At 34.5% G+C, this 13,645-nt stretch overlaps 1 protein-coding gene and 1 long non-coding RNA gene across 2 annotated transcripts; one reads left to right on the plus strand and one right to left on the minus strand.

Annotated features, from left to right (window-relative positions):
- Positions 1–5,168: 5,168 nt before the first annotated feature.
- Positions 5,169–11,347, plus strand: LOC125662550 (phosphoserine aminotransferase-like). The gene is made up of 9 exons (XM_048894787.2): positions 5,169–5,987; positions 7,190–7,250; positions 7,591–7,660; positions 7,933–8,138; positions 8,475–8,647; positions 8,826–8,995; positions 9,375–9,503; positions 9,736–9,873; positions 10,469–11,347. The coding sequence occupies exons 1-9, from the start codon at positions 5,937–5,939 to the stop codon at positions 10,590–10,592; spliced, it is 1,122 nt and encodes a 373-aa protein (XP_048750744.2). The 5' UTR covers positions 5,169–5,936; the 3' UTR covers positions 10,593–11,347.
- On the minus strand, positions 7,933–10,469 carry LOC130049466 (uncharacterized). The gene is made up of 2 exons (XR_008797976.1): positions 10,126–10,469; positions 7,933–9,987 (listed from the first exon to the last, which is right to left on the minus strand). It is a non-coding gene; the product is annotated as an uncharacterized LOC130049466 (long non-coding RNA).
- Positions 11,348–13,645: the final 2,298 nt, after the last annotated feature.

A 13,645-nucleotide genomic window follows, 5' to 3' on the forward strand; every position in this document is an offset into this window, starting at 1 on the left:
TTGTTGAATATTTTTCAATTCCAAATACCATTTTTTTTTGGCGCTTTTATTGAATTGAGACGTACTCGATTAAACTATCACTTTACACAGTTTTACCGGATTAAATACATATCAAAGCTGTATTTCCAAGCTGTATTTTCATATAGCTGTAAAAGTAATGGCAACCATTTTTTCTAAAAATATCTCAATGGCATAGGAATAAATATCAATGACTAATAAATCATTTATTTTGTACAAAAACAAGAGAAACACAATAAAAATACGGTTAAATAACCGTTCTTAGTGTAAAGAAATATATAAAGAGAATCATTGTCTTGCGATGCATTTTTAAAAATCACCAAAATTATACATTCATGTACCTGCTTTGAGGTTAAAATTAAGTGTTTGAAATAATTAAATACTGGTGTTAAGTAACTGAATTATATAATAATAGAGAGCAATTTTCGTTTAATTCATTTTTTGGGTGACAAAATGACAGCTAATTTTGTCCCTTTAAAAGACACATAATCCACAAATTTACAAGACATGTTTCTTATTATAATAGTATCTAAAGATAGATTGTTGATAAAAGGGAGTGTAGATCTAAACATCAGATCTCTGTAATCACAACAGCACACCCCATACAAATTTATAACCCATTGTAATACAAACATGTCCAAAAACCCGAAACTAGCCTTATTTTCGTCAGAGCTTGATAGCCCCCTAGGTCCCCATCAGGTCTTCAAGACACACCATCATGTCAAACCGTTTATACCCCCCCATTTCTCCCAGTGCATTGAGCAAGAAAGCATACATGCATCTACCAAAAATCGCTTCAATTTCATTTCCCCTGGTACACAGAGGTTTAGACCAGTTCTATAAGGCGAGGGTACACACATATGGATCATGTGTATTGAAAATTCAAGAAAAAAATATATACTATAGAATATATTTATTCACCAATCAAGGGCCCTCATGGGACATATACAAATTAACAATTACACATTATAACTACATGATACAATTTACACATGTGTACCATATATACTCTGTATGTTAAGGGTTTCTACATTGACGTAGGTATTGAATTCTCATGACAATACTGATTGGAAATGTATACTGTATAAACAAAACTTCACTTCATATGTACGTTATAACAGATTTGTGAAGTCATGGGTCCGGGCTGCTATATATCCAAAGTATCTATCGGCGGGTTAATCTGATAGTGATGATGATGTCAACAAGGAGATAAATTATCTGAAATACATTCCATGGATTTATCTGGTAAAGGAAAACTTTTTTGGATTTTAAATTGTGAAGATCGATATTGAAAATATGAACTCCTTAGGCAATTTCCTTCGTGAAGTTAACGTTTTTATATAAATTAAGTTATTCAGCTTAAAAATCAACCCCATTGAATTTGTTTACCTGCATTAATATCATAGGATGTGCATGCAATGATTCCTTCCTTGTTCAATGCAGCATGGCACTGCGCTTCAATTCCTATCTATAGCTCCTTAATTATAATGTCCTGTTTGGATTCTGAATAAGAAATTTAAAGCGATTATATAATATAAATATAATGAATACAGCGAAAATACTTTAAATGTTTCAAAGCCTTCTTCTCTTTTCCTGCGCATCTCGGAAACCAACCAGATGCACAGTTGTATTGGACATGGCGACCCGTTGTAGCATCGGTGGCGGATTTAAAGGGGTGCAGCCAGCGCGCGCCCCCCTAAAATTTTCAAATTTAAGGTAAATTGCGGTATCTTGTTTCGGAAAATGTACTAAACGATATAAGAAGCAATAATTTCTTCCACTCCCAGAGAAATAAATAACAAAATCTTTTGATTTCTTGAATTACTTTATTGGGAGAACTTAATTTTTAAAAAAAAAACCCCTTAAATTTTGGGTCATTTGATCAATTTCGCCTTTAAAAAAATGATAGAAAATAGTACAAAAAATGACTAAATCTAGGAGAAATATTTCAAGCCATATAAAATCTGTAAAATCCAGGAGCTTCCGGGGGCTTCGCCCCCTGGACCCCCACGAGGGCTTCGCCCTGGACCGTCTGCCTCATAAAGTGGCGCCCCCCGTAACCGCAAATCCTGGATCCGCCCCTGAGCATGGTTTGCGGTTACCTAATTTCAAGGCTGAATATTAACCACCTCCATCTTGGCGAGATATCCTATTTATACACTAGTAGTGTAAACAAAGTTGTTTAATTTGTTCAGTTGTCGGTATGCTTTAGTGATTAATTTCATCACTGTGATTTAAAATCATCTCCGCTCCACATGCACATTATGGAACCTCGTGTGAACGGAAAATACCATTGTCCTCGTTTACCTGTAAATTGTATACAAACGAGGCCCTACTTTAGCACATTGCACATGCTGTGCTTATACCGATGTTTCAAATGAAAAAAATAAAGGTTGTTCGTGTGTCTAATCTTGTTACAAACGAATAAAGTGTGAATTACAATTTGCAAGAATCCCATGAAATGATTTGCATGATATTCAATCTCCTAACATGTCTATATATTTATAAATACATATGGTAAGTAGATGTCCCATATTAGGAAAATTTTGACTACCAAATATGGTGACCCCCAAATATGGCGTTTCCATTCATTATATATGCAAAACGCATATTCTTAAATTTTTTATAGATGGGAAGAGTTTATAATGAATGTTTAACAGAAAAACAAGTTACAAAACGTTAGTATATTAATTATCAACGGCTGATTGGTGAGGTGAACGCCACTTCGCGCATATTGCCGTTATGTAACTTTAACAGGATCCACGTCACAAAAGATCTGGCGATCCTGATCGAGGTGATAATCTCTGTCGATCGTTTACGTAGCATTACCATGTCTATATCAGTCTAAACAAACAAACAAACAAGAAAAACCCATAACATCTACAAAACAACCCGCGGTTTTCAACAAGAACTAAATATTCCATCGATCAGCTGTACATGAATTTGATTAAAACACGTTTTAATATGTATGAAAGCATGTAGATTATTTCTGTTTAGCATGGTTATATGTTTTGATTAAATGTATTCTGATTTTAAAAAGAGTTTTTTTCAAACCAGAAGCTAGACTCCATTCTTAACCAGGCGTCTTTTCTCCACGTCAACATGTTGAAGCACATGTCGCCATTTTATTTTTAGGTATAAATACTTACAATGCACTAGTATCATATTGCTAAAATAGTGAATTATTTTGTCTGTCTCAGTAGTTCACACCGCTGTAACAAACTTTAATCCAATCAAATTATCGTTCTTACTGATTCACTGTTTCAAACAACCTTACACTATAGCCATGTGCCATATTAGGAAGATTCGTTTGTCCAAATATGGAAGCCATGTTTCTTCCTAATATGGCACATGGTAGCGGATTTGTCGTTTTATACAAAATATCATAAAATGGTGTGTTTTAATGGAAAGAATTTTATTGCTAAGAGAGGAAAATGATTTTTTGTAAACTTTCTGTGTACTTAATGACATTAAATAAAAAAGAATATGGACTAAAAAGTCACGAAAGTGAAATTGCATCATCCATGTTGGCTTGTTTACAAATTCCTAATATGGGACAAGTGACCTTGGGCGTGACAGATCGCGTGACAACAGGCGGAAAAGTTAAATAACGAGGCCAAAGGAGTGTGTATGTTTCCCGATATATGTTAAATAATCGCGAGGTCCCATCATATAGCGGAGACATGTAGCTTCTAAGTAGACATCTGTTTTTGCTTCATGGACATTGTAGTTCAATGACTGCGTGATTTTCTTTTTCACACATGTTTGCTTTTAAACCTTTTAAAAAGATTTACTGTGCGTCATGAATGGAGACGTCTTGAATTACACATAAATATACCGTTCTCGCAAATACTCGTGACCGCTGCAAAAATTTAATAATGAAATTTGATACTATGGATAAATTCTCTCATGTAACAAATATTAAACCGTGATTGAAATGTCCGAAAAAAGCTTAAAATCTTAACAATTTAGCTAGTTTTTATCGTAAATCGTAAAATGGTTTTGGTTTGCCCTTAATCACGCACAGTCCCCGTGAGATCTCTCCAAATAAGGTCAGGCAAAGCACTCCTAATATGGCAACAGCCCGGGGCCATGCAAGTCTACTTCTCGACAATCATTAAGAAGATGAAGTGTATTAGCATAATAAATGGAAAGAAAAGACCGTGTGTATTCTCTCATTTTCCGACATGCAACAATTTACATTTTTATGGTACTAGATGTGCGGAGTTTTGACCATGAGTATGATGAATCTGAAGCATGTAAAAGTATAATAGGAAATTATAAATGCCATTAATTTAATTAAACTTCCTAAGATAGTGAAGTAACAAATTTTGCGATACGACTAGCATGTACTGTTGTGAAATATATTTCTTCATATCACGCGATACAATAATAATATCAATTAATACTATGCAATGTATATGTGTACATGTATACCATTTTCAGAAAAAAACACAATAAAACAATATTCTCAGTATTTTTATGCATCTAATTCCCTTTCTTTTTTTAACGCGATTCGAAATTCAACTAAGTTTAAAACTATGACATATGTACGTATAGATGTTGCCCAGTTAAGCTGACCCTAAGTAGACACGTCCTTCTCGACCTCTGGTCATTGGAAATGTTTGACTGCGCACGGGTCCAAAGTCCAGCAGGAGTTTTAATGTTAAAGACTATAAAGTGTATGTCCCATGATGATGGGCTCCCAATAGTGCGGGGTTTGTAAACCTATCTCACACTCGCACACACATGTTTTATACCCCTTTGAATTACTACATTATATATACGTGTAATTTTCAGCACACCTGACATACAGCCTCCAAATGGCATGACACAAAAGTTCAACTTAATTGAAAAGATTTGCCTTATCTTAAGTAACCTATGTTCATCTTAATTCTTTATTAGATCTGACGCACATGCAGTTACCCGAAATAATATACATGTTAAAACCAGACCTATATATATTAACTAACTAATAGTATATATAGGTCCCTGAAACCACGTGTATATATTCCTATAATCTCTCCATATTGCATTTACACACGTACATATTTATCACAAGCTACCGACAAACAGACGGCCATTCCAAACTCTCAAACTGGGAGAATAAATAATTGCACAATAAGATAAATAGTACCTTGTTAATTTTTTTTTTTTAAATTCTGGTGTATTTAATTATTCATTCAAGTACGTATGAATGAAAATAAGAATGGAAAAACCGAATTATATACTTATGTGCATTGATTTAGTAATAAACCAACATACTAGTATAGACCTATATATATATACCCTTCATTGAAACATCATACATTAGGTAACATATTGCATAATGTAAACAGCTAAACATAGATCTAAATCGGTTGTTATGGAGGATATTTGTGTAAACAATGAAAGCAGGTGATAATGTACAACATATCATGCTTCCATTATTTGTATTTCTTCATGCACAAACAACTCGGGCATTTATGAAAAGGTTGAGAGGGTAGGTATATTGAAACCAGCGCTATCGAGTAGATCCTGCAGTCAATGGATTTTCTGTCTTAAATATACACTGTATCGGCAGTAAAATTGTATATTAGTTAATGGATAATATGTGATTTTTCATATTTAACTAATGATATGACATCACTGTCGTCGTTCGATATTGCCGGGACCCAGAAGTAGTCATATATCGAAACGTTTTCGTTGCCCTAAAATAATCATAAAACATCATCCGCTGGAAACGTGCATCGAGAAATGACCCCAGGAAAAACTATTATGATTGGTTGACCTTTCGACTAGCCAATCACATTGTAGAGAGGTTTCTTCAGACAGTATAAAATCTCTGGGAACCCGACTCTCTTCCTCACTCGTTTGAAACTAAAACCAGAGTCCAGAAATTAAAATTCTCTTGAGAAGACTCTTATTTATACTCAGCCATGGAGAGAGTTATCAACTTTTCAGCTGGACCCGCCAAGCTCCCAAAGAAGGTATAGTAGACAGCACTTATAATATTTCAAATATGCACGGTACGGGGCCGAGGTAGTAAATGAAGCTTTATTATATTTACGGGGATTTTCCCCCATTCATCGATTAGCGGAATAAAGTGTTTGATTTTAAAATTGCAAAATATGGTACGGCATATTGTTTTGTTTATGCACTAGTGTTAGATATAAATTTAGATATTTAATATTGTGTAACATATTAAAAGAAGGGGGGTGGGGTAAATAAAAACTTTAAAACTTGATTAGAATCTATAGTACCTAATATTAGATCTATCACTAAATATTAGAAGAAACATTCTTATCTGCAAATAAAATAGTATATTTATTTTAGAAGATTATAAATAAATGAAATGATTGCGTTTAAAAAAAATCACTATTTTGTTAGCAGGCTTTATTTGCAATATTTGTGAAAATATTTTTTAAATCACATTCACAGGCATAAAAATATATTTAAGAATTTAATAGTATTTATTTCTTCAAACAGAAAGGTTCGTTTTGCATAACATTTTTTTTTTTTCGCTTTAAAGTAGAAATTTGATTTTAATTTCTTCTTTTTAAATTTTACATCTCAATTTAAATGAGTTTTTGTCAATATGAAATGGGGACATATTAAATTGTCATGAAGTTTGGTCAAGTTTCAATTACTTTAGAAAATTAGGCTTATCCAGTGAACAGTTGAAGTTTAACATAATTTATTGGGTTAAACATGTTGAAAGTCTAAGAATATTGGATTCGCTCCAGTGATATAGACCTAGGTGTACCAAGGCCACATGGATCATGTGAACTTTGTTGTCATCAGCGTGACACGTTAATTGATAAAATCATCAATTTTTTTATTGTGATTTTTAAGTCTTTTAAAAAAACATAAAAAAAATCATGTAGGTTAGAACTATGTTAAAAACTTTGTTAAGATTTCAGGCTTGCAGTCAAGATCAGATTGTAAAAAGCATGAATTAATGCAAATAAATTAAATATTTTGCAATCAATTGATACATAGTATGGTCACATGTACTTTAATTTAAGAAAATTCTTGGCAATGTTTGTCAACAGGAATAAAAAGTAGAAAACAAATATTGGTATTCCACAATATATCATAATATGCCACGCCCCCTAAATAAAATTTGAGTACTCTGGTGAGTTATGATGATGAAATCTGACACATTAATGATTTTACTCATAATTGATAGGTACTGGAGACTGCTCAGAAAGAAATGCTGAACTATAACAACACAGGGATTAGTGTGATGGGTGAGTACATCAGATCTCCTTACACCTCATTAAAACCAAATTTACTTTTAAATCAAAGTATTTGTAATGATTTTATGTTAATTTTTTCCTTATAATCATGAGAATTATTTCAGATTTATATCTATATATTGCAAAATTTGATAAACAGTGACATTTTTAAAAAAAAGTTTTGAAGATTGTCCAGAAATTTTTATTTTAAGTTCATTTAATTCAACAATTATACTGTAACAACATTGTAAAGTTTAACTATTGAATTGAATTCTTTGAATATACTTGCAGTAATCCTGGTACTCTAATTATTGGAGGACATTTATATAACTTCTCTTATTTTTAATTCCAGAGTTGAGCCATAGGTCGTCGGACTTCACAAAGATAATCAATGCTGCAGAAAGTAATCTCCGGGAATTATTGTAAGTTCATTAAGAATTGTGTGATTATTTTGTTTGAAATTCTGTACATATTGAATACAGTGTGGAAACTAATGTTAAGTTAATGATGCTTCCATGATGAAAGTTTTAACTGTTAATGATGAAACTGTCATTGTGAAATTGTTTATTTACTCTATGCATATGGCATTCATACCAGCATGAATGTTTAAAAGTACAGATTATTTAAAATATTCAAAATAACCAAGATCAGATTGATCCTGTAAAATAATTGGAACTCTTTTGTATGATTTCAGAAACATCCCCGATAACTACAAGGTGATTTTCAAGCAAGGGGGTGGTACCGGTCAGTTCTCAGCAGTACCACTGAACCTGATGAAACTTCGACCTGAGGCAAAGGCAGACTACATCGTCACGGGTACCTGGTCAGCTAAAGCAGCCAATGAGGCGGAAAAGTACGGGAAGGTTAACCGTGTACTTCCTAAACTGGAGTCGTACACCAGTAAGTGTGTTTTTGTTTTTTGAGCACATGCGCAAGACTTGAATCGAAAATAGAAAACAAAATTTATGTTGTGTCGTTGAGGGACACTCTGATTTCATTTTGTCAGCATGGTCAGTTACGCTATTGTACACATGAGAGCTTTTAAACTCTTGTTATATCCCTACCACTTATTATATCCTTATCACTGCAACAGTGAGTGATTTAAAGGGAATTAATGAGATGTGAAGATGTATGTATAGTGGACTGTGAAAGTTTTTCAGTTCAAACTTTGAGATGAATACACTTAATCTTCTTCAAAGCATTTTAGATATGCTCAGCTGATAATTTTGATTGCAGCTATACCTGATGTTAGCCAATGGTCACTAAGTCCCGACGCTTCCTATGTTTATTACTGTTCCAACGAGACCATCCATGGGGTGGAGTTTTCCGATATCCCAGACCCCAACGGCATTCCTTTAGTCTGCGACATGTCCTCAAATATTTTGTCCAAACCATTCGACGTATCAAAGGTAAAGAAATAAAGAATTCATAACTGAAATAAGCTGGCTCAAGAAAAATTTACATGTTTTTATGAATTACCCATCTTGCTGAAATTTTTGAATCAACCAGATGCCAATGTCATCCCAGTTTTAAAGCACCAGTGCATTGTCGGTCCTTTAAAACACTTGTTCATTATTTTTGTTGCAGTTTGGTGTGATTTTTGCGGGAGCCCAGAAAAACATGGGCTGTGCGGGCGTGACCCTCGTCATTATCAGGGAGGACCTCCTCGGGAAAGCCATGCCCGAGTGTCCCGTCACCCTCGACTACAAAGTCCAAGTGGGCAACAACTCCCTCTACAACACCGCGCCCACATACAAGTATGTAGTCATTTAATGTCAAAGTAAATTATGTAGTGCAATGGTAGTACATGCTACAGATAATACACTGCACTTACAACTTGTTTTAACGGGATTCAGATTTTAGTGGCTTTGTCAGTTTTATGGTTCTGTTGAAGTATGAAAATCTCTATTCATCTATTACCAACCACAAAACAAGTGCTCAATCATGATTACGTCAAACAGTGCATCAGATCCTACTGCTTCAAATTTTTTAAAATACACTCAAATATGTACACACACAGTACTTCTACAAATTTTGTGCAGTTTACAATTGTTCTTCAGATTAACCATCAGAAACCATTTATTATTGAGAGCCCAACCAATGAAAGTCTCCATTTGTGCTGTTGTTATTTTTCAGTATCTACATCTTGGGCCTAGTTCTTCAGTGGGTGAAAGACCAGGGAGGTGTGGAAAAAATGGCTGAAAACTCCAAGCAAAAATCAGAAGCAGTGTATGATGTTATAGAAAAGTCCAATGGATTCTATCAGTAGGTGTTTGTTAAAATGTCCTATTGATTGAAATATTGTAAGTTTTTTTTTACGTGAACAAATATTTCGAAATTGTAAAATATTGTCATATTACAGATAAGTTGCATGTTTATAGATTTTGTACAGTGTAGCATTAGTTATCTCAATATAAGTTTATGATTTTTTTGTTAAGTGTTGTGAAATCTTGCATTTAATGTCGGAATGCTAATGTTCTTTTCCTTCGTTTTTCAGTGGGACAGTGAAGTCGCATTGTCGCAGTCGAATGAACGTCCCTTTCAGAATAGGAGGCCCAGATGGGGATGAATCTTTAGAGAAGAAATTTCTGGAGGAGACCAGCAAGAAGGGAATGATTCAGCTCAAAGGACACAGGTAGGGGTCTCTACAGGAATTTTAATGACCCCCACCCCCATCAAAATCTAGGAGTAATCCAAATTGTTCACAAACATTAGAGGTCTTTCCACCTTTCCTTGGTCCTTTTGTCACCTTTGACCTTGATCAGTTCTTGAGTTAAATAAAATGCGGAGTGAAATCTTATCATCTTTTTGGGTACCTTTATATTCAAGTCCTTTATTTACTGAAACTTTCATCATAACTTTTGAATACTGTACAATATATTAAGACTTCGTACAAGGTAAACTGAATGGTCAAGGTCATTCATTTGACTGATAGTCGTAGTTGATTTATCAAGGTCATGGTGATTAATCAAGGTCAGATCTGTTACAATTGAATGTGATCATGCTTGAGGACATGTTGCAAACATGTCTCATTTTCATTCTGTACTTTTTAGGAAAAAATTAAAAGTATATTTTTTGCATATTCATATCATACTATCGAGCAGACTTGTTGCCAAACACAATTTATTCTAGTATATTTCACTTTGTATTCGATCTAAATAGTATTTGTTATATAGACTTGAGCTGGAGTGTGTTGATGTGATTTGAAGTTTTATGTTTTTGCTTTTCAGGTCAGTAGGAGGAATCCGGGCCTCGCTATACAATGCCCTGTCAATAGAAGAAGCTCATGTTCTAGTCACATTCATGCAGGAATTCTACATTCAGCACAAGGCCATGGCGACATGTCAAGGTTAAAGATTCCATAGTTCATCTGACCTTCAGGTCAAGGACATTGCAGCATTTCATACAGAAGTTTGGCCCACTTTGACCTTAATCTCGTTCAGGTCACGGTTTGGAACTACAAGTGTAGTCATGTGTGACTAGCAGATTAATGTCTGGTTTTAGAGACCAAGTTTACGCAAGAATACGTTAAACGTAGACAGTTTAGACTGAGAAGAAAACTTTTAACAAGAGCTTGTTTACTTCACCTAAACGTTTTATCGTATTTTACAATCTTTAATGATTTTGTTGAGTTGTGTTTTTAATTACTTGCACAAATTTTGAGTTGTTTGAAATGATGCAAGTAATTTACATGCATTATCATTTTATGTACAGCAAAAATTGACACCTGCCCATTCCCAGCTCATGTTTAACTGATGATGTGCCTGTGTATCATTTATCATTAGGAGAATGTGAAAGTGAATCTGCGAGTGTAAGAGATGAATGAGTGCTTGTGTGTGTTTGTTTGATGCAAGAAAGGAAGATTTTTCAAGTTTGAACTATTGAATGATTGATCATCGACATGCTTGTGGAACCAAAGAGTAAATTTTTAATATCCATAATCATTTGTGAAGAGTTTATTCAATGGACACTGTTGAATGGACGTAAGCATATGGTTTTTTTTTACCAATATAAAAAACCATTTAAATTACTTCGTATTATATCGAAGTTGTATTCTGTTGTTGTATATTGACCCAAAGGGTTCGTAATAAAAGTAGTTGAAAACTAAAGCACTTTACTTTCTTCCTGTGTGGTATAGTATGGTGGAGATATAGTATGGTGGAGATCGTGAGGAACATCATGCTGTAGCTCTCGGCGGGCCCGAGGACAGGTCAAGAATGGATCTCTTGTACATTGTGTCAACCTCTGTGTGCATTTCTCTGTTGTATGCTGTACTTGTTTTCAGTACAATATATTGACCAAATACGAGTTTTTCTATGTCCATCTAAGACCCTACGCGTGTGGCTCATAACTTGGGTACTACAAGATCTAGAATCATTAGAACTTGTCAGCTGGTACATGATTGGGTTAGAGGGCAGGTCACACTTTATAAAGTTGGGTCTCTGTGACCATATAGTTAAACCCTGCATGTCTGGTTCATAAGTGGAAAATCATTTGGCAGAGAATCGTGAAACTTGGCCTGTTAATGCATATCTGGTATAAAGTATGTCACACTCTCCATCAAGGTCATTGTGAAGTTTAGTTAAATAAGATGATATGGCCACATATGGTGTAACCAGTTTTGGGCTTGTGAAGAATCGGCAAATTGCGTGAACTGCTGCATCTGTAGAGAAATGTAAATAGCAGCTCAAAACTTTGATAGCAATATAAACGGAGGTAATCCTTACATATATATTGTCATGCCCTGCCATGTAAGCAGTGGTCACATGACCCTTTCCCTCCCCCATTACTAGATTAACTATATATAGACTTTTTCAACCCCCTCTTGCACAAAGAAGTCTTGCTGCTATGTAGTAGTTAGGGTTATATGGACCTGGGTAGCTCCTTGATAATAGCACAGCTGATTAGTAATGTGGGGGTCCAATCTTCAATTTCTCCTTTCCAGTATTACACGAGTATAACAATTCAGTACCTGTCTGAAAATGGATGATTTGCAATGTGGTAAGTGTCCTTTTAACTTCAAGAAATGAAAAAATAGTTTAAAAATCAGCATATGCACCCAGGGATGCATGAGCCGAGTTGCATGGGATACATTGTAAAGCCAGAAATGACGTATATTTATAATTGTGAAGAACTAATTTCAGTTTTAAAACTTTTCGAGTTACTGTCCAGAAACCATATTTGTCTGAAGTTTTCAATCTATATTCGGTCACTGTGACCTTGACCTTTGTTCTCCAAAATCAATAGGGGCCTTGCTTTGCTGGTATCCAACAATATATCCAAGTTTCATTTGATTCAAATTTAAAATTTTCGAGTTAATCTCCGGAAACCAAAATCCTTTTGGAATTTTAAATCTTTTTTCGGTCACTGTGACCTTGACCTTTGACCTATTTTCTCCAAAGTAAATAGGGGTCTTCCTCACCTGGTTCATAACTATATCTTCAAGTATCATTTGATTCGGATTTAAACTTTCTGAGTTATCATCCGGAAACCAAATATTTCTGAAATTTTCATTTTATATTCGGTCACTGTGACCTTGACCTTTTTTCTCCAAAATCAATAGGGGCTTTCTCACCTGGTACCCAACAATATATCAAAGTTTCATTTGATTCGGATTTAAGCTTTCGGAATTATCATCCGGAAACCAAATTTTTCTGAAATTTTCATTCTATATTCGGTCACAGTGACCTTTTTTCTCCAAAATCAATAGGGGTCTTCCTTACCTGGTACCCAACAATATATCAAAGTTTCATTTGATTTGGATTTAAACTTTCGGAGTTATCATCCGGAAACCAAATTTTCCTGAAATTTTCATTCTATTTTCGGTCACAGTGACTTTGACCATTTTTCTCCAAAATCAATAGGGGTCTTCCTTACCTGGTACCCAACAATATATCAAAGTTTCATTTGATTAGATTGTAAACTTTTCGAGTTATCATCCGGAAACCAATTGTTGACGCCCAACCGCCCGCATCACCAAACCAATAGCCGAGTTCAACTTCGTTGCAACTCGGCTAAAAATTGTTGCTGTAACTTCAAGAAATTTTCATAATTTGTCATGATTCTGCTTTGGGTAAAGTGACCGGCAAGTTTGGTACTGGGAATTCTTAAATGTTTTAATTGTAGTTTTGTCAAAAGCCTCTGGAATAGCAAGTTTTACTGATGACATGAGATATTTGTAATACAAATGCCTTTCCCTAAGATCATTACTCCTAGTATACACCTCTACATATTGAAAAATTTAATCTGGTGAAGATTTCATGAAAGCATTGCTATAGCATACACATTTCTAGTTTTTTAGGATGGAAAGCAAACAATCTTAAATATTCAGAAATGCCTAATGGCATTCTCATTGTAAAGCAGGGCAGACTCTTTCAAGTCTCCTCCCATACAAATTGTTATCAAAT

The sequence above is a fragment of the Ostrea edulis genome, chromosome 8 (genome assembly GCF_947568905.1).
Source record: "Ostrea edulis chromosome 8, xbOstEdul1.1, whole genome shotgun sequence".
NCBI classification, from domain to species: Eukaryota; Metazoa; Mollusca; class Bivalvia; order Ostreida; family Ostreidae; genus Ostrea; species Ostrea edulis.